Source organism: Corythoichthys intestinalis, chromosome 9, assembly GCF_030265065.1.
Source record: "Corythoichthys intestinalis isolate RoL2023-P3 chromosome 9, ASM3026506v1, whole genome shotgun sequence".
In the NCBI taxonomy this organism is placed as follows: Eukaryota; Metazoa; Chordata; class Actinopteri; order Syngnathiformes; family Syngnathidae; genus Corythoichthys; species Corythoichthys intestinalis.
This window is the reverse complement of record NC_080403.1, coordinates 10,773,607-10,796,216: the sequence shown is the minus strand read 5'-3', so window position 1 is coordinate 10,796,216 and position 22,610 is coordinate 10,773,607. Positions and strand designations below refer to the sequence as shown.

Below are 22,610 nucleotides of genomic sequence, written 5' to 3'. Positions count from 1 at the left end.
CCAAAGCGCTTTACATTAGCACACATTTACCCGTTCACGCACTCATTCACGCACCAATGGGGCTGCTGCCATGCAAGGCGCTGTCAAACCATTTGAGGCAAATCAGGGTTCAGTGCCTTGCCCAAGGGCACTTCGACAGTGGGCAGTCATAGCCGGGAATCGAACCACTGACCCTTCGGTCCAAGGACAACTCTAGCTACCAATTGTGCCACGGCCGCCCCATATGATTTGCGATACAAAGCTCACGATAACGATGATCTGATGATATAGCGATACAATGATTTTCGATACATTGGTTAGGAAATTATATTCTACAAAAAAACTAATAAACAGAAAAACAAGCTTCTGTTGTGAACTGGAATGAGTTTATCACTAGTAGACGTCCAATCCATTTGAACTGGGAGGGTGAAACGGATTGAACGTCTACGGCTGTCAGTGGCAGCCAATGCCAGGCAATAAGTAATTTTGGGCCATTTAAGGTCATTTACCTGTTGATTTTCAGTTACTTCCTGTTGATTTTGGGGTATTTTATGGGTCACTTGCTGTTTATTTTGCATTACAGAACAGGAAGTGACATGGGAATCACCCAAATGAATAGGCAGTGACTCAAACTCAACAGGAAATGACCTGTAAATGCCCTAAAATGAAAAGCAAGTGACCTGTACATGCCCTGAAAATCGGACCGAATGACTGAATGCTCTGGTTTTGAATGAACGAAGGTTCCCAGTCTAAATGGATTGGGCATCGAGCACCGTAAATGGCAGCCTTTTTTCTTTTAATTGACACCTTTTTAAAACGATTTCTCGATTTTTGACAGAAGTATATCGATAACCTTTTGGGTTACAAAGTATAACGATATATCACCATTTCGATATTTTGTCACACCCCTACTTGGCTGTGAATTATAGAGTAATGCCCTTGACGCAGAACTTCAAATGCTCAATGACGACGTAGGGTCACGCCGTCACTCCATCGCAGAACGCAGAAGCATAAATCAGGTTACTGGGTGCCCAATTTACAGAATAGCTCGGTGTTGTTACTTAAATTTCCACGCGAGATAGTGACATCGTGGAGAAGCCCTGGAAATGTATTCGCTCCAAGCTAGCTGGTGGCTATAGTGTCTTTGGTCATAGCTTTCAATGCAACAAGATGAGCTAGGTAAGATTTTTGCGGCTAAAACACGCAAGGATGTGTAGGCTAAACAAAATCGGCTGACAACCTGATTTTACGCATCAATTAACACACCGATTATCCAAAAATAGAAGTAAAATCCTAATTGTAATAGATAAAATAACTAGTTATAAAAATGTCCACATCATTAGCGACTTGTTTTAGTGACTTTTCCGACGACACAGCCCAGATTCTGGTCAACAGTCCATTCTGTTTCAGCGATTCTATACTTGGCAGCTAGGACTGAATGTGTATCATCCCTACCCAGGTAGCAATTAATAAATTGATTCAATATGCTAATTCACATGTATGGGCACACACATAGAAATGTGTGTAGCAGCGAGGCTACCTGTGACAGGATCGTGTATTATTCATTGAGTGGTGAGTACATAACCCAAGCATTCATACATTTTTTATATGAACCGACTCCCACCTCTGCTCTCGTGCACACATTCACACACAGAAAAAGTAAGGCTATGACATATATTTTAGAAATCTGCATTTCAAAAATTAAAAGTTTTTTCATAAAAGTTGAAAATGTTTTGTAATATACTGTTGTTTATAAAAATCTAATTTGGTGGACAAGTACAAATTGTTGAGCGGCCTCCTCAAAAAAAAAAAAAAAAAAAAAAAAAAAACAACAGCCCACTAACTTAGTCTTTATAATTATTTGGGAGAAAATTAAATGTTTCCTAATCATCTGTGGGAAACTTAATCTTAAAAAAACACATACTGTATTATTTGCAGTTGTCTAGAAACAGGAGCAGAGGATTATCAAAAAGTAAAAAAAACATTTATTTGATTTAACAATAGATCAAGTTCAAATATTTAAATGAACAAACACTAGAAGAATAAAATACATCTTTAAAAAACATGATGACGTGAATTGTAAAAAAAATAAAATAAAAATAAAACTTTTAGGTAAAACGTTATTTAAAAAAATGAGTACACTATAAATGACTTTAGCCGACAACAGCCTGAGGTTAAAAGGAAGAAATAAACATTTTGATGTCAGTGAAGTGTAACCAAAAATGTTTGTAGAATTATAGTCATTAGATGTCTTCAACGCTCGGGAGCCAAAATGTCTGTAGAAAGGGTAAAAAAAAAAAAAAAAAGAGGTTATTGAAAGAACCTGATCATAATATAGACGCATTTAAGTTGCATATACCACCACACAATAAGGCCTATAGTCTGAATCCCATTACTCCCTATTCACATATTTTGGCATTAACAACACGGACACCTCCCTGAAACAACAGCTGCTGAGTTTGTGCAGAAAACTAGTTGTGGTTTGTCAAAAAAGTGGAAATATTTAGCTGATAATGACAGCAGTGGCTTAACTGCTTTGCTTACAAAGTAAGTCTTAAACAGTAAGTGCTATGAACCCATCTAATGCTAGTTTTAAAAAAAACAAACTAAAAACAGTCTTTTCCGACAAAACACCCTTGAAACACTGGACAAAACACTGTAAGTTGTAAACACAGTAAAGTACATATGATACGCTGTAGAGTCAGCTTGGAGTAGACGATGGAATATGGTAGTCCATAATATCCTTTTTATTGGGAAAAAGAACATTAAATTCAATATTCAAAAACATCCCACCAGCCTTCTCTTGAATTTCAGTTGTTTTCCCAGAAGCACAAACTAGGCGGTCCCCTTCTTCCTTCCGCTGACCCTGCCTTCATAGTCTCGCCAGAGGTGGGTAGAGTAGCCAAAAGTTTTACGAGTACTCAAGAAAGAGTAGTGCTACTTCTAAATAATATTACTAAAGTGAAAGTAGTCATTCAAAAATTTTACTCAAGTACAAGAAAAGTATTCGTTGAAAAGAATACTCAAGTAATGAGTAACATTGTGAGTTACTGCTTACAATATCATATTAAAAATTTAAAAAAGCGATATTTTTTTCTTAGCACAACTTCATTTATATGAACTGTTATTATTATACTGTACTATAAACTATTACATGACCATATTAGGCTAAAAAGATGACACAAAAATAATCAAACTCAGACCACAACAACACTTGAAATGTCACCCGTCCAAAGAGCATGAGGGCCCTCTAGTGGAGAAAAGCATTGTTACCTCTGATTGGCAGAGGTGGGTAGTAGCGCATCACATGTACTATACACATGTACTACTTAATACTTTTTTGCCTGCGATGCCAAGACTAGTTCGACCAATTTCACAAATGAGACGTCGCAACAATAATCACATGACTCCATTGCACCAATCTGACGCAAGCTTGCCGTTCTGTGATCACGCCAGCCTGTTCAATCACGCGGTGTCTTTAAAGCACCATAAAAAATTAAGTATTTGACATAGAGCGATGCCCTCAACATGACTCGAAAGCGCGGATTTAGACCTCTCTCCCAGATTTTATTTGGCACCGATTGACCACGGAAAACCGGAGATATGATCCTTTTAATTTCATAATAGTAACTATGAAGAAACTACAGTATTCACTATACAAACTAGGAACTATTTTCTCCACTAGAGGGCACTCATGCTCTTTGGACTAATAATGCTTGAGTTCATTTTTCTCTCTCGCCGGAATTCAAATTTTTTTTTTCTTCCAATTTCTGTAATGGGTTATTGTACAGTATCCTTATAACAACAGTTCATATGGATAAGTTTGTGCTGACTGCTGAGAGAAAAAAAATATCATTGTTTAAATTAAAAAAAAAAAAAAAATCAGTTACTCACAATGTTACTCATTACTTTTAACTGGATACTTTTATTACTTGTACTTGAGTACATTTTTTGGAAAACTACTTTTTACTTTTACTTGAGTAATATTATTTAGAAGTAACGCTACACTTACTTGAGTAACATTTTTGGGTACTCTACCAACCTCTGCTGATTGGTATAATGGAGTCATGTGGTTATTGTTACGACGTGTCATTGGTTAAACTGAGACAGCCACTGTCGGCATCTCTGGCAGAAATAAAACCAATATGTATAATAAAGAGGAAAAACGTAACTAGTCTAGTCTAGTGTAGCCCAAAGTAGTGGAGTAAGAGTAGTGTTTATTATTTACAAATCTAGTCAGGTAAAAGTAAAAAGTATTGCGTGGTAAAACTACTCTAAGTACATTTTTATCTAATAGTTACTCAAGAAAATGTAACCGAGTAAATGTAACGCGTTACGAAGTCTCCCACTGTCAGTTCTTCTTTACAATATACACCCACAGTCAAAGATTTAGAGACACTTCACCATTAGTTGGATGAGAAAGTGTTTGAAAACCTTTGACTGTGGGTGTAGGAATTACCATTATTCTATGCCACAGATGTTTACATTGTATCATAGATGTTTATACCAAAAGGGATGCAACGCATTAGCTTGTAAAAATCCATTAAGAAACCGAGCTGGACTATGAACCGCTCTGATCAAAGTGGGTAAAAACGAATCAGCTCAAAAATCTGAAAATTACGGTATATAGTAGTACTCGATTCTGTATTGAGCAGCTTTGTTAGACATGCTGCTGTTCAAGTTTTACAAGATCTGACTGTCTGCCTGGCCAAGTAAGTAATTGGATGAGCAAGTGTCTGAATAATGTGGCAGGGTTAGTGCAGCTGAAGACAGGAGCGAAAGTGAGTGGGCGAGCTCCTTTTTACAAATTAAATCAAGTTACATGTAGTTTTAAAATTGAAACTAAGATATTAATAAGGACAAAATAAAGTGTTTTTGCTTGTGTTTGGAGGTGAAATTCAAAATTTTAAAGAATCAATTATGTCATTAATTAAGCCAACTACACTATTTTCAAGTTACCCTAAGGATATTAACTCTAAAAGATTTGGAATACATCTTCTCATCAGGACATTCTGGTCGAATCAGGAGGAAGTGAGATAGGAAGACCCTTTTCTGTTACAGCATGAAACAGCATGGTCCAAATTAAGCATGCATAGTTGGGTTTGGACTTTGGAGAGGAAGTCAACAATTATTCACCATTTTCTTTAGTACTTGATCGACATAGATCAGTATCAGATTTTGGCGGTATTATAACCTTGAGAAAAAAAATATGGTGGTGTTACGGTATCGAAATTAGAGCTCTAAAATGTATTATTTTGAAAAATTTGGGTTAAAGAAAACAACAAAATTACTTTGAGTGGCTTCATTTAAAACAATACATAGAATATTGAGAAGGGCTGCAACTAACCATTATTTTTTATAATCGATTAATCGGACGATAAATTAAACGATTAATTGGATAAATGTCACCTTTTCCAATTTCCTTCACAATTTACCGTAAAATTCGCACTATAAGGCGCACCTGACTATCAGCCTCCACCCACCAAATTTGACACGAAAACGACATTTGTTCATAGGTAAGCCGCACTGGACTATAAGCTGCAGCTGTATTATGAGATTTTTACATCAAAAGATATCAACCGGTGTTCGGCCATTCCTTACTACGCAGCGAAACGTGCTACACAATGATCAGGTCGCATGCGCACATCGGTTAGAAGCGGCGAGTACTCACTATTTTTGTTTTTATTTAGTTATTTAGAACCTTTTCACAGCCTCAAAGATACTTTTTGCATGCATTACCCTTTCATACTATTAACCATTGTGTTTTTTTTGTGTTGGCTTTGAAGCAGTTGACCACATTTGTCACGTAGCCTATTTAAACCGTCCTTATTTGATATAACTACATTTAAGTATTTTCTGCAGGCATTTTTTTGGTACGTTTTTCCTGTATACATCGAAACAAAACAAGTTTAGAGCGCACGGTAGTACTTTAGGTGTCAAATTTGACTCATGTAGGACGTTTCGCCGATGTAGGATATTTTGGCAGAACACCAGTAACACTTTATCATGCGACTGTCATTAGACCAGTGCTTTCAATTATTTTCTGTTACGCCCCCCCAAGGAAGACATAAATGTTTCGCGCCCCCCCCAACTCTCTGCCGCCACTGTAAATAGTATCATTCGTCTATATTACTATTATAAGTACGCCTCAGCCTAACATTGTGTCCTTTTTTTCTATTAAAGAAAAAAAGTAACATAGATCAACTTATAATAAAGTATAACTTATTTAACATTGTGCTGCTTGTAACAGAAAAGACTTAACGCGCATCAATTTGCCTGAAGTTAAAAAAAAAAAAAAAAAAAGTCACATCCAAACTGTAAAAATACACTCAAGGTACATTTTTGACCATTTGATACTGAAAAAGAAAATGTAATAAAATCAGTAAATAATAACAAATTCAAATTGATTAGAAACATTTACTCTTCAGGACAACATGCCAAAAAATTTGACCGAAAAAAAACCAAAACTGAATAGAAGGGGGGGGGGGGGGGGGGGAGTCTTTGGACAGAAGGAAAGTTTTTATTTTCGCTGATTCACCACAGTGCTCACTGGTTTACTGATATAACACTGACAAAGCGGGACGATTGTGACAATTGGCAATATTCGGCACATTTTCGCTGAAAAACAATCAAGCGGCTTATCAATGAGATTGAGGTCTAATGTCTTTAAGTGGCGTCTTAACTGATTTGGCTTCTCCGCTATAATCATTTTTAGACTCAGTAAACAGTGGTCTTTCCTCATTTCCCACTATATTAAAAGTCAAAGGCAAACGGCCCGAAAAAAGCGCATTCTCGGCGGCCGAGGGAGAACCGTAGGTGAGGGCGGTGGTCGTGACGATCCCAAGCCGAAAACGGCACTTCTCGGCCGGACACGTGAGAACCGAAGAAGACAGTGGGTCGCTGCGTGAGTCCAGCTCTGCATGAGTCTCTTCCGTGTGCTCTTGCTTACTTCAAAAATACTGCACGCACTTTGAAAATGAGAGCGCCACTGCCACCCACGGAGTGGATGTGCAAGTACACTTTATTCTATCTAGTACGGCAAAAAAAAAAAAAAAAAAGCATGTTCCCCGAGGTCACTCGCGCCCCCCCGGCATCGCTCTGCGCCCCCCTGGGGGGGCGCGCCCCACCATTTGAGAAGTACTGCATTAGACCAAATGAGCAGCCATTAAGCTTTGAAACAATTGGCTGCAAAGCTTCATTGCTTCAAGAAGCTTCATTTGGCCATCACTGCTCCCTTGGGGGAGACAGTCAACCCCTGCTGCCAACTGCTGTCAATGCTGTTGTAGTCCAACATGCCTCCTAGCATGCATTGCAGCGCTACAATTGTAAATAACAATCAAAAGTCATGTTCTGTGCTTATTATGTCTTCAGTTACTGTTCCAGTTGTTGAATTGCTAATTGTGGTACTTAGTAACACTATTTGACAGTGGTGCCATAAGACTGTCATCAGACAATCATAATTATGACATGACACGGTCATGAGCATTGCCGAATGCTCATAACAGATGTCATTTAGTGTTATCCGGCAAAATATCTCACTTTCGAATAGATGTAAACGATCAGAGTTGGACACAAATGGAGTTAGTGACATTTGCCGTATAACACTTAATGACCTCTGTCACAAGCATTCAGTAACGCCCATGATAGTGTCATGTCAAAATTATGACAGTCTTATGACGCCGCTGTCAAATAAAGTGTTACCTATTAACCGAAATAAATCAACAAGTAGGCCAAATTGGACTATGAGCCGCAGGATTCAAAATGAAGGAAAAAAGTACCGGCTTTTAGTCAGAAAATTAGTGACTTGAAGTTGTTGTAGGCATGTTGTAAGTAACAACAAAATGACAAAATGGATGACTATTTCTTTAAAAAAATATTTGATTGCAGCTTCCTGACTTACTGTAACTGTGTACAACTTCACTTGTTTAAGTACATAAAACTTATTAATGTTTTTAACACAGGTTCTGAGTATGAAACATTAAAAGAATTTCTTAGTATACAAATCAGACAAAAGTCCTGTTCATTCAAATAAAGAAAAGTGCTGCTAATTGACATTTTTATCTTGTGGGCAAAGTGCTGATATAAATTGTGTCAATGACTCTTTTATTTTCTTTAAACAAATTAACAATAAAATCGAATAAGGAGGAGGCAGACTGTAATGAATCAGTTTTCTTTATCAAACCGTGTTGTTAAATACAAACCAAATCAAAGCATTCTCCATTGTATGACAATTTAAAGTTTAAATGGGAGCTTGTGTTGAAAAGAGACTCGTTATCTGAATGGGTTTATGTGTGTGGTTTCTTTATAAAAAAGAAATCAGACAATTTTACTATCTAAAAATAACTCAAGTGCTAATATGCTTCTCCAAAGCACAATACAAACGGACACTTAAGACACTGATTAGCATAATCGCTAACTAGCCTAGCGCTCCGTGTTAAGTAGTAACGTCTCATCAACGAAGAATACAAACAATCCAGTTGGCCTCATTTACTCACCTGACGGAGGCACACTGGATCTAACAACAGAAAAGACAATCTAACTCTTGAAACTTAAACGTAAAGTTATTGATTCGGCAGCCCAACCTGAATGTAGCACACGAGCAGTGAACTCTCTCTCTCTCTCTCTCTTGCTCTAATCGCTGGCGCCCGTGCAGTCTCACATTACACACAAGCAAAGACCTAAAGGTGACTGCTCATAGCTGCCGGCAAAAATCGATTATCAAATTCGTTGGCAACTAATTTATTAATCGATTAGTTGTTGTAGCCTTAATATGGGGTATTTTTCCATTATAAGTCAAAGCAATAAATACCGATATTTTAAATACATTCCTTTCACCTCCCCCTTCTGCTCTGGCACAGTTCTCTGCTCATTAACTTTAAAGAGACCAATCATATTGCAGGCTGAGTGCGGACCCTAAAAATAGCTAATTTTCAGTATGATGAGCATCAACAGTATATGAGACGTCCCTTTCTATACATTCAAATTGGTAATCAGCTCATCTCAAGTGCAACTTTGAGTGATAGGCACTGTAAAACCTGAACTTATTGCCAACCAATGGCAAAAAATATTTAAAACTCAAATGGTCTCACCATGCTGGAGCAGGCAGTGGCAAACGTCATGTATCTGGGGTTAAATTGCATGGCGCTGATAGGACCTGGATGTTTCCCATCCAACACAGCGACCTTCATCTTGTTCTCCGTGCTCCAAACATGGACTCTCCCATCCTCTGAGCCTACAGGGTTAGGACAAGGTGTGTTAACGTAGCATGGTGAATCTCGTAGAGAGATGGAGAAATATGAAGCTCAGTGCTGACCGATCATGACGAATTGAGAGTCGGGGGTGAAACACGCCTCTAGCTTTAAGCCTTTGCTGTTGTTGTAGCCCTTTAAATGAGAAACGAGACACGTTAAAATAGAACACAGCGATTCAAAAATTGTCAATAGAGTTGTAGCAGGCGTTAACGGGTCCTACAGAAAACTTGTGCATCACATCTCCTGTGAAGGCGTTGAGGATGCAGATCATTCCTCCGTTGGTCGAGATAAGAATCTGCTTGCCATCATTACTGAACTTCAGTCCGGTCCAGTCACAGGAGCGATTCATCCTCAATTCAAAGGAATTAAATGGACCCTTTGACAAAAAAGTCCCACAAAGACATATGTGTATTTCTAATGCCCATTTAACACACATTGCACTGGTGTTGGCTGTACCTTGGCAAACGCACGGACATCATAGAGTTTAATGGACTGTGAATTCACTCCTACGGCGAAAATTAGTCCATCTGGGTCAAAGGAACAAATGGGTCTGTCAAGTGGTTCAGTTAGACCCTGGAACGCCAGAAAATAGGAATGCGTTACAAAGGAAGGTTCAATAGTCCACCCCATTGTTCTGAAATCCATATGTTTTCGATAGACTAATCAGAGCAAAATGACCGGAAGTACCCCGTCCGCCATTGCTGGGGTGTGCCGCCCACAGCACACATAGTTGCAGATGTTAGAGTTGCCAACCGTCCATTGAAAAACGGGATCGTCTCGTATTCAGACACAAAAGTACACCTCCCGTATTAAGCTTACAAGGTACTCGCGCTGTCCTGTATTGTCATGAAAATCGAAAATCGTGTTTTATTTGCTGAACGAACGAATACTGGTATGGTGCTTTTCAAGAATACTGCATGTACCGGAAGGCATTCCCCTGTCTCTCCTGTCTTATGAATAATGAGCTGACAGAACAATGACAATCCCGCTCATCTCATTGGTCGATGGACTGTGGGTTGTCATTATGATACTGTAAGACAACAGAGTGTAAGAGATAAGAAGTTTGAGTGAAAGTAAAAGAGTAAGAGTAAAAAGCATGTACAAAATGATGATCATTTGTTTTCTTGTTCTTCTTTTACTACTTTATTTTCACTATCTGTATTATGTTTTTGTGTTCTGTCAATATTTGTTGCATGTTCACATTACATTTCGAGTGATAATTAACGAAACTGTTATTGCCAAGGGGACTTTGAACGCACCTCAGTTTATATTTACACTTTTTAAAAAGTATCAAAAATACATTGCCAAAAATGATTGTTTTCCAATGTGCTTGCTTATATTACTCAAATATGAACCTTATTCAGGTTTGAGTACAATTATTACTAGGGTTGTTCCGATCATGTTTTTTTTGCTCCCGATCCGATCCCGATCGTTTTAGTTTGAGTATTTGCCGATCCCGATATTTCCCGATCCGATTGCTTTTTTTTTGCTCCCGATTCAATTCCAATCATTCCCAATAATTTTTCCCGATCATATACATTTTGGCAATGCATTAAGAAAAAAACGAAGAAAACTCGGACGAATATATCCATTCAACATACAGTACATAAGTACTGTATTTGTTTATTATGACAATAAATCCTCAAGATGGCATTTACATTATTAACATTCTTTAAGTGAGAGGGATCCACGGATAGAAAGACTTGTGACTTTGTATATTGTGACTAAATATTGCCATCTAGTATATTTGTTGAGCTTTCAGTAAATGATACTGCAGCCATGCCCCAATGCATGATGGGAAGTGGAACCATGATGGGAAGTGGAACCATGACTGTGCGTAGTGCTAGCAATTGATATATCTTCTCTGCATTGGGAAATAAAATAAGGTGTTAAGAAAAAGATCAAATGCGACCTTGCTTCCCCACATTGCTTCCCATGATATTTCTAATTGTAGGGAGAGGGATTGTAAGGCTTTAGCCAATCAAAATAAGCCTCCATAGGCTGCCAAAATTCACTCTACTTGTTTTATGCTGCCTTTTATCTCTCTATATAGGTAAAATGGCGCCATTACAGATTGAGCGCGACAATGCGTGAGTGGGTCGTGCAACACATGCATTAATTCTGTTAAATTTTTTAATGAGATACATTTTTAAAAAAATTATTACCGCCGTTACTGGGATAAATTTGATAACCCTACCTTAAACCTAAACTAAAGACTCTGGATGAGTGTAGCATATTATGTTTGTAACGTTAATTACACCTGGAGGTGGGGCTCGAAGGCAAGCGTCTGGTGGCCGGGCCTGTCCCCGTGGGGCCCGGCCGGGCTCAGCCTGAAAAGGCAACGTTGGTTCCCCTTCCCATGGGCTCACCACCTGTGGGAGGGGCCAAAGGGGGTCGGGTGCGTAGGGAGTTGGGCGGCAGCCAAAGGCGGGGGCCTTGGCGGTCCGACCCCCAGCTGCTGAAGCTAACTCTTGGGACATGGAATGTCATCTCTCTGGCAGGGAAGGAGCCTGAGCTGGTGTGTGAGGCGGAGAAGTTCCGACTAGATATAGTCAGACTCTCCTCCACACACAGCTTGGGTTCTGGTACCAATCCTCTCGAGAGGGGTTGGACTCTCTTCCACTCTGGAGTTGCCCATGGTGAGAGGCGCCGGGCAGGTGTGGGCATACTTATTGCCCCCGGCTTGGCGCCTGTACGTTGGGGTTTACCCCGGTGGACGAGAGGGTAGCCTCCCTCCGCCTTCGGGTGGGGGGACGGGTTCTAACTGTTGTTTGCGCTTATGCACCGAACAGCAGTTCAGAATACCCACCCTTTTTGGAGTCCTTGGAGGGTGTGCTAGAGAGCGCCCCCTCTGGGGACTCCCTCGTTCTACTGGGGGACTTCAACGCTCACGTGGGAAATGACAGTGAGACCTGGAGGGGCGTGATTAGGAGGAACGGCCCCCCCGATCAGAACCCGAGTGGTGTTCTGTTATTGGACTTCTGTGCTCGTCACGGTTTGTCTATAACGAACACCATGTTCAAACATAGGGGTGTCCATATGTGCACTTGGCACCAGGACACCCTAGGCCGCAGTTCGATGATCGACTTCGTAATCGTGTCATCGGACTTGCGGCCGCATGTTTTGGACACTCGGGTGAAGAGAGGGGCGGAGCTGTCAACTGATCACCACCTGGTGGTGTGTTGGCTCCGATGGCGGGGGAAGATGCTGGCCAGACCTGGCAGGCCCAAACGTATTGTGAGGGTCTGCTGGGAACGTCTGGCAGAATCCCCTGTCAGAAAGAGTTTCAACATCCACCTCCGGCAGAACTTCTCCCTTGTCCCGGGGGAGGTGGGGGACATTGAGTCCGAGTGGGCTATGTTCCGCACCTCCATTGTTGAGGCGGCTGATCGGAGCTGTGGCCGTAAGGTTGGTTGGTGCCTGTCGTGGCGGCAATCCCTGAACCCGCTGGTGGACACCAGCGGTAAGGGATGCCGTCAAGCTGAAGAAGGAGGCCTATCGGGCCTTTTTGGCCTGTGGGACTCCGGAGGCAGCTGACAGGTACCGGCTGGCCAAGTGGACTGCGGCTTCGGCGGTCGCCGAGGCAAAATCCCCGGACATGGGAGGAGTTCGGCGAGGCCATGGAAAACGACTTCCGGACGGCTTCGAGGAAATTCTGGTCCACCATCCGGCGCCTGAGGAGGGGAAAGCAGTGCACCATTAACACTGTGTATAGTGAAGATGGTGTACTGCTGACCTCGACTCGGGACGTCGTGAGCCGGTGGGGAGAATACTTCGAGGCCCTCCTCAATTCCACCGACATGCCTTCCTTTGAGGAAGCAGAGTCTGGGGACTCCGTGGTGGGCTCTTCGATCTCTGGTGTTGAAGTCACTGATGCGGTTGGAAAGCTCCTCGGTGGCAAGGCCCCGGGGGTAGATGAGATCCGCCCGGAGTTCCTGAAGGCTCTGGATGTTGTAGGGGTGTCGTGGCTGACACGTCTCTACAACATCGCGTGGACATCGGGGACAGTGCCTCTGGATTGGCAGACCGGGGTGGTGGTCCCCCTTTTTAAGAAGGGGGACCGGAGGGTGTGTTCCAATTATAGAGGGATCACACTCCTCAGCCTCCCTGGTAAAGTCTATTCAGGGGTGCTGGAGAGGAGAGTCCGCCGAGAAGTCGAATCTCGGATTCAGGAGGAGCAGTGTGGTTTTCGTCCCGGCCGTGGAACAGTGGACCAGCTCTACACCCTCAGCAGGGTCCTCGAGGGTGCATGGGAGTTCGCCCCATCAGTCTACATGTGTTTTGTGGATCTGGAGAAGGCGTTCGACCGTGTGCCTCGGGGAGTCCTGTGGGGGGTGCTCCGGGAGTACGGGGTACCGAGCCCCTTGGTAAGGGCTGTTCGGTCCCTGTACGACCGGTGTCAGAGTTTGGTCCGCATTGCCGGCAGTAAGTCGAATTCGTTCCCAGTGAGGGTTGGACTCCGCCAAGGCTGCCCTTTGTCACCGATTTTGTTCATAATTTTTATGGACAGAATTTCTAGGTGCAGCCGAAGCGTTGAGGGGGTCCGGTTTGGTGACCTCAGCATTGAATCTCTGCTTTTTGCAGATGATTTAGTGCTGTTGGCTTCATCAAGCCGTGACCTCCAACTCTCACTGGAGCGGTTCGCAGCTGAGTGTGAAGCGGTTGGGATGAAAATCAGCACCTCCAAATCCGAGACCATGGTCCTCAGTCGGAAAAGGGTGGAGTGCCCTCTCCGGGTCGGGGATGAGATCCTGCCCCAAGTGGAGGAGTTCAAGTATCTTGGGGTCTTGTTCACGAGTGACGGTAGGAGGGAGCGGGAGATCGACAGGCGAATCGGTGCGGCGTCTGCAGTAATGCGGACTCTGCACCGGTCCGTAGTGGTGAAGAAGGAGCTGAGCCAAAAGGCAAAGCTCTCGATTTACCAGTCCATCTACGTTCCTACCCTCACCTATGGTCACGAGCTTTGGGTCGTGACCGAAAGAACAAGATCCCGGATACAAGCGGCCGAAATGAGTTTCCTCCGCAGGGTGTCCGGGCTCTCCCTTAGAGATAGGGTGAGAAGCTCGGTCATCCGGGAGGGACTCGGCGTCGAGCCGCTACTCCTCCGCGTAGAGAGGAGCCAGCTGAGGTGGCTCGGGCATCTGGTTCGGATGCCTCCCGGACGCCTCCCTGGAGAGGTGTTCCGGGAATGTCCCACCGGCGGGAGGCCCCGGAGACGACCCAGGACACGCTGGAGAGACTATGTCTCTCGGCTGGCCTGGGAACGCCTTGGGATCCCGCCGGAGGAGCTGGTTGAAGTGGCTGGGGAGAGGGAAGTCTGGGCTTCCCTGTTAAAGCTGCTGTCCCCGCGACCCGACCCCGGAACAAGCGGAAGATAATGGATGGATGGATGGACGTTAATTACAATTAGAAAACGATTTAATGATAAAATATACGTATATATATTAAAAAAAGGCATGGCCGATATTTTTTTGCCGATTCTGATACTTTGAAAATGACGTGATCGGACCCGATCGATCGGCGTCCCGATCGATTGGGACATCTCTAATTGTAAGGCTTTAGCCAATTAAAAAAAGGCTCCAAAGGCTGCCAAAATTCACTCATTTTACGCTGCCTTTAAGCTCCCTATATAGGTAAAACATTACCATTACAGACTGAGCGCGACAATGCGTGAGTGGATCGCGCAGCGCATGAATTAATCGCGTTAAATATTTTAACATGATACATTTTTTAAAAAATTAATTACCACCGTTATCGGGATAAATTTGGTAACCCTACCTTAAGCCTAAACTAAAGACTCTGGATGAGTGTAACATATTATGTCTGTAACGTTAAATACAATTAGAAAACGATTTAATTAAAAACAAAAATTTGAAATTTTGCCGATTCCGATACTTTGAAAATGACGTGATCGGACATCTTTAATTATTACAGTATATTACAATTAAATAAATAAATGAAAAATAAAAGGTGATGTTATCAAGCCAGCCGGCTCTACCAATGAGGTGTCCCTTATTTTTATTTTCAGTAAATTAGAAACCCTAGCACCAGCTAACATTACTGTTCACATTGACTGATGCTGGGCTGCTACTGAGTTGTCTTAACACCCCAGTAATGGCAGCCACCACTAGAGAGCGACGTTCAGAAATCTCTACTCGGATTAGTCTATAGAGTTTGCTGTCATTGGGGTCACATGTGAGCAGCAGCCTATTCCACCTGATTTTGTGTGAGAGACAGGATCTACCTTGCATCTTCATTTAACATAACGTGTGTACCATATTTGTAAGGAGATTGGGCTATCCTGAGAAAATCACACAAGTTCAGAAAAAAATAGGAGATTCTAATACTGGACCTGGGAACTGTGAGGCAGAGGCGCAAGCGACTTTATTATACTCATTTAGATTTTACTAGAATATTTTGGGGGATTTCCCTCTGCGGATGATGCTGTTTGGACAGTAATATTTTCATATCCTTACTTTCCATCATGCGGCTTCAGTGTAAGTATGCATCCTTATCTTGCTGTTCTACCTACGTTTAAAAAAACTGAGAGTGATTCATCAAGAAAGCTTGAAGACAGACAGCAGTAAAATTCACTTGACAACAGCTCCACATTTTGATTCAAATATTGTCCATCCTGGCTTATTGGGACAACTTTCACCTGACTCACCTGTACATTTTCGGTGCGCAGATCCCAAATGCGAATTGTCTTATCCAGTGAAGCAGACATGAACATATCCTCCACAGGTGACATGGAGAGAGCTGTAACTCTAAGGAGCATTTACAGGGAACACAACTTTAATATGACAAACTGAAACAAGTACACTTCGAAAGAACAAGTCTTTTAATAAAACATACAGTTATACTTCTATTATAAGAAATGTGTGATGTGTTTACTCACCTTGCAGTGTGACCAGGGAAATATCTGATGTACTTGTAGTCCGTCAGTGATAGATATCGTATTGTATCTACAAATCACAAAACAATACACAGTGGTACCTTGACTTACTAGGGCCCCAATTTAAGATATTTTGAGATTTGAGGCATAAAATGGCTGATTTTTTTGTATTTTTTCTGCCTTCACTTGCAAACAATTGTGCTGACTTTCCTTCCCTATTAATTTTACCTTTTATATAAAACCATAAATCGTTAAGTGATCCCTCATTTTATCGCGCTTTAAACTTTGTGCCCTTAGCCCATCGCAGATTTATTTTTCTGTCAACTGTCAAAACCCGCTGTTAAAAAAAACCTGCCAGGCTGCCACACACATATCTCATCTATAAGAAGACAACAAACTATCAGATTTACATATACAAGTGTTAAAAACAAGCATAATAAAGTGCTTGTATAGCATAATCCGTTTCCCCCCATATTTATTAGTATTTATTTATTCCATGGAGATTCTGACGAGTCGCGTCGATGTGCGCATCCTGGACTCAGTTATCGTTTAACTGGCTGACATATTGATATGTGATCAGCATAGATAGGGTGAATCCCATTTCACCCCTTGGCCCTACCCCTTACCCCTTCCCCTCCGTTTTGCGCGTTCACGTGTAGGGGTAGGGCTGTCCCAATTCACGCTAATGTGCAGGGGTAGGGGTAAGGGGGAGGGCTTTCCACCCCTCCAAACGGAGGGCCATGACTACCCTCACTCCAAACGGAGGGTTACGCGAAATTTCCCAGGGTGCAAAGCGATTACCCCGAGAATCATTTCCAAAATGGCGGAGCCAAGGAAAGAAGTACACAAATGTAAGTAGCTCTGTTTATCCCTAATTTAACTATTTTAACAGTTTTAAGTTGTGATAACTGATGTAGGCGTGTCTGTTTGGTTCTGTCGCTTTTTGATGACGTCATAACTGGCGGAATGGACTTATGACGTACGTGAGTGTGAAGGGGTGTCCCAATTCGTAGGGCTAACGTTTCAAGCCCCTACCCCTTATTGCTCCGTTTGAAGGGCCAAGTGGTAGGGGGAAGGGGTAAGGGGGAGGGCCAAGGGATGAAATGGGATTCAGTTAGCTCTGATTGGTTCAATGCACGTGTTTTGTAAAACAGCAAAAAAAAAAAAAAAAGAACAAGCTTGTTGAATTAAAGCGATAAAAAAGGGCAGTGCAATGGAAAATTGATCAGATCTTTAAGAGAAAGGAAACAGTTGAAGAAGCTTATTTATTTTATTTACTTTGATGGGTAGGTTCAGAGCATCTTCCACATCAATGTGCACTCTGGACTTATTTTTGTTCATTTATGTTAGGCTTAGAGTTGTTTCGATCATGTTTTTTTGCTCCCGATCCGATCCCCATCGTTTTAGTTTGAGTATCTGCCGATCCCGATATTTCCCGATCTGATTGCTTTTTTTTTTGCTCCCGATTCAATTCCAATCATTCCCGATAATTCTTCCCGATCATATACATTTTGGCAATGCATTAAGAAAAAAAATTGAATAAAACTCGGACGAATATATACAGTGCCTTGCAAAAGTATTCGGCCCCCTTGAATCTTGCAACCTTTCGCCACATTTCAGGCTTCAAACATAAAGATATGAAATTTAATTTTTTTGTCAAGAATCAACAACAAGTGGGACACAATCGTGAAGTGGAACAACATTTATTGGATAATTTAAACTTTTTTAACAAATAAAAAACTGAAAAGTGGGGCGTGCAATATTATTCGGCCCCTTTACTTTCAGTGCAGCAAACTCACTCCAGAAGTTCAGTGAGGATCTCTGAATGATCCAACGTTGTCCTAAATGACCGATGATGATAAATAGAATCCACCTATGTGTAATCAAGTCTCCGTATAAATGCACCTGCTCTGTGATAGTCTCAGGGTTCTGTTTAAAGTGCAGAGAGCATTATGAAAACCAAGGAACACACCAGGCAGGTCTGAGATACTGTTGTGGAGAAGTTTAAAGCCGGATTTGGATACAAAAAGATTTCCCAAGCTTTAAACATCTCAAGGAGCACTGTGCAAGCCATCATATTGAAATGGAAGGAGCATCAGACCACTGCAAATCTACCAAGACCCGGCCGTCCTTCCAAACTTTCTTCTCAAACAAGGAGAAAACTGATCAGAGATGCAGCCAAGAGGCCCAAGGTCACTCTGAATGAACTGCAGAGATCTACAGCTGAGGTGGGAGAGCCTGTCCATAGGACAACAATCAGTCGTACACTGCACAAATCTGGCCTTTATGGAAGAGTGGCAAGAAGAAAGCCATTTCTCAAAGATATACATAAAATGTCTCGTTTAAAGTTTGCCACAAGCCACCTGGGAGACACACCAAACATGTGGAAGAAGGTGCTCTGGTCAGATGAAACCAAAATTGAACTTTTTGGCCACAATGCAAAACGATATGTTTGGTGTAAAAGCAACACAGCTCATCACCCTGAACACACCATCCCCACTGTCAAACATGGTGGTGGCAGCATCATGGTTTGGGCCTGCTTTTCTTCAGCAGGGACAGGGAAGATGGTTAAAATTGACGGGAAGATGGATGCAGCCAAATACAGGAACATTCTGGAAGAAAACCTGTTGGTATCTGCACAAGACCCGAGACTGGGACGGAGATTTATCTTCCAACAGGACAACGATCTAAAACATAAAGCCAAATCTACAATGGAATGGTTCAAAAATAAACGTATCCAGGTGTTAGAATGGCCAAGTCAAAGTCCAGACCTGAATCCAATCGAGAATCTGTGGAAAGAGCTGAAGACTGCTGTTCACAAACACTCTCCATCCAACCTCACTGAGCTCGAGCTGTTTTGCAAGGACGAATGGGCAAGAATGTCAGTCTCTCGATGTGCAAAACTGATAGAAACATACCCCAAGCGACTTGCAGCTGTAATTGGAGCAAAAGGTGGCGCTACAAAGTATTAACGCAAGGGGGCCGAATAATATTGCACGCCCACCTTTTCAGTTTTTTATTTGTTAAAAAAGTTTAAATTATCCAATAAGTTTTGTTCCACTTCACGATTGTGTCCCACTTGTTGTTGATTCTTGACAAAAAATTAAAATTTTATATCTTTATGTTTGAAGCCTGAAATGTGGCGAAAGGTTGCAAGGTTCAAGGGGGCCGAATACTTTTGCAAGGCACTGTACTTTCAACATACAGTACATAAGTACTGTATTTGTTTATTATGATAATAAATCCTCAAGATGGCATTTACATTATTAACATTCTTTCTGTGAGAGGTATCCACGGATAGACTTGTGACTTTGTATATTGTGACTAAATATTGCCATCTAGTGTATTTGTTGAGCTTTTGGTAAATGATACTGTAGCCATGCCCAAACGCATGACGGGAAGTGGAACCATGACTGTGCATAGTAGGCCTGAACGATATTGGAAAAAACTATTGTTGCGATTTTTTTTAGGTTTGCAATATATTGCGATATTATATTGCGATATTAAAAAAAAAAAATCTATCTTTTTTAAAGAAATTTTCACTAAATGACTTGAATAGCTGTTTGGAAATACTTTACATAACACACCGTGACCACAGTGTATTCATATAATACCGTTTAATTTGTGAATGATGAAGATTTCTGTATGAAGGTATCCAGGAAGTCATGTCTGCAAAAAATAGATCATTTATTGAATACAATATTTTACACTTCAACAGCAGCAAATACATTAAATGATAAATAAAAGAGCAGGTGCATTAGTCCCCTAAGTTTTTGACAAAATATAACAATAAATAAAAACTTCTGTAAAATAACAACAAAGTTGTCAACATATTTGAACAAAAATATTAAATATGACAAATAAAAGAGTTGTTCACAAACTATAACAATAAATAAAAACCTCAGTAAAACAACAAAGTTGTCAACATATTTGAACAAAAATATTAAATATGACAAAAGAGTTCACAAACTATAACAATACATAAAAACCTCAGTTAAACAACAAAGTTGTCAACATATTTGAACTTAAATATTAAATCTGACTAATAAAAGTGCAAGTGCATTAGTCCCCTGAGTTGTTTACACAAAATATAACAATATAAAACTGCAAAACGGCAACAAAGTTGTAAAAATATTTCAACAAAAATATTAAGTATCAAAACTTTATGTGCAGCTGTACTATATATAGTTATTTGAAAAATACGGTTTACAATAAATTTAAATATAAAAGAAACAAACTCAATTGAACTTGTAAATAATTGAACTGAATAACTGCAAATAACTGTGATGGATAACAGAACCATTTTAACTCCCAAATTTCCTGCCTTCCTGATAGCTGTCACATCAATAAAAAGAAGAAAAGACATTCCTTCAGCTGTGTTATGTATTTGTCTGCATATCGTCCACCTTCCTTGCTCAGCAATTCTCAACTGGGTCTCATAGGTTTTTGGCCAAGACTATTAGTTTATCCACTATAGCAGGCTTGAGACAAGAACGTTGGCATTTAACAATGTTCCCACCTGTGCTAAAAAGTCTCTGATGGGGAGCTCGTAGCAGGAATGCATAGATACCTGCGTTTTAAATGGTCCCACATGTTTGACAGATTACTTCTTGTTGAGGCAACCATGGCGAGGCACTGTCGACAGGGCTGTTTTTTGTCCCTTATAGTCTTGTTCTTGCCAAAATACTTCCAAAACTCCTTTTGGATACAGTCTTCCTTGCTCCTCCAACGTGTTGATTGCTTGCTTTCACTTTGAGAACGGGCCCTCCTCCCTCCGCTCTGCTGTTCGGCCCCTCCTCCCTCCACTCCGCTGTTGCAGGGGGAGGGGGAGGAGCCGATGACTTGCTGGAGAGAAAGAGAAACTGTGCGCTTTTTTCCTCTCTCCTTCCTCAAAACAAACGTTTGTGTCTTTCCTGTTCATTTTACTTTTGCTGCTCGTTTTGAGAAATTTCGACAGTGCTGTCATGCTCATTAATGTTCGTCTGGGGTTCGAATTAAAATGGTTGAACAAACACAGTTTTCTCTGCATTTCAGTGGTTTAGAGGGTTGAAAATGAGTTCCGATGAGTTCCGGCAAGAAATTCTTGCCATTTTCACCCCTGATTATTGGGGTGTTAATTTAGATCACAAAAAAGGTATCCTTTTATGATTACAAATTGGGATCCGAATCAAGGCCGAATAATATTGGTGAGCTCAAGGTTTTGTCCTGTTATCTTTCACACTCTACGGCTGTACCATGCGCACAACGCTAATAAGGGTAAGCAGTATGGAAAATAGATGGAAGAAAAATGATGATGATTTTACTTCCAGTAAGATCATAATGGTTACTGAATAAATTAGACTCTCAAGTCAAGGCACCAATGTATTGAGTTCAACAAAAGGTTGAAGTCATATTTGAACTTCTCCTCTGTTATTGTTGGTAAGTTTTACTTACCATCCAGTTTGTTGGAACTGTAGATGACTTTTTGGGAATCTCTATGCGTGTAACGGATCAGGTCTGCTCCATACTTCTTGCTGTAAAGTGTGTCAATAGGTCTGCGAAGGGGTCATTGCAAAGTTAATCACTGCCAAAAGGTGCCATTTCATGCATGCACAAACAGCGTTTTACCTATTTCATTGACCTCTAATGGTAATTACATAGCACTCTTGCAAAAAACTGATAGGGGCATAAGACATTCCATTGAACACTTACTTTCCTCGGGTGATATCGTATACAACAATGCGGTCGTCGTCGCTGCTTGAGATTGCGTTTTCACCATTCGGACTGTACTCCAAACAATTTACTTTATCCGAATTTTCGCGGTATGTTCTTGCAACCCTGAAACTCCTTAGCACGCTGTCGGTTATTTTCATGTTTGCAAAATGACTCCACAAACCTTACTAAAAAATCAATGCATGAACCTAAATTTCAAGTCATTTCATTATTATTTTTGAGGCATCTTTAATATGCAGTTTAAAATAACCATTGGGCGAGGCGGAAAAATGTTTGAGCCAAAGGACGTTTGATTTAAATAAAGCCAGTTCGTAAAGCAAGCGGGGTTTGCCAGTGGCGTAGGGATTTCAATGAAACGAAAGATACGGCTACATCAATGATATAAAACGATCGTACCTACACGGAAAACAATGACGTAAGGAAACCAGAAGTTATTTTTCTTCTTCGTTTATTACGGCGGGTGGCAGCCAAGTTGGTGATAGATTACCGCCCTCTTCTGTTCCAATTATTTGGGACCAACAAAAGGGAAATTAAAAAGAAGAAAATCAGTTTTTCTTTGTGCTGATTCAAAAATGTTAGTTGAAAATTTTACAAATGGCGTGATCGTATTAGGTGGCTATGATTCAGCTTGGATATAAAATAAATAAAGAAATAGATATAATTAATTAATGTAACTGCTTCTCTGACAATTATTTTAAAAACAAGCTGCTTGAAAAATTGTTGAAAATTGAGCAATATGATGCTATTAAGTGCATACTCAAATTTATCGAACG

The 22,610-nt window shown here is 41.0% G+C and overlaps 1 protein-coding gene across 1 annotated transcript; it reads right to left on the bottom strand.

Annotated features, from left to right (window-relative positions):
• Positions 1-1,962: 1,962 nt before the first annotated feature.
• LOC130922102 (WD repeat-containing protein 82-like) lies at positions 1,963-22,105 on the bottom strand. Its single transcript, XM_057846626.1, has 9 exons — positions 21,817-22,105; positions 21,559-21,659; positions 16,129-16,195; positions 15,898-15,997; positions 9,687-9,803; positions 9,451-9,606; positions 9,293-9,362; positions 9,069-9,211; positions 1,963-2,255 (listed from the first exon to the last, which is right to left on the bottom strand). Exons 1-9 carry the CDS (start codon positions 21,975-21,977, stop codon positions 2,223-2,225), a joined length of 948 nt encoding a protein of 315 aa, XP_057702609.1. The 5' UTR covers positions 21,978-22,105; the 3' UTR covers positions 1,963-2,222.
• Positions 22,106-22,610: the final 505 nt, after the last annotated feature.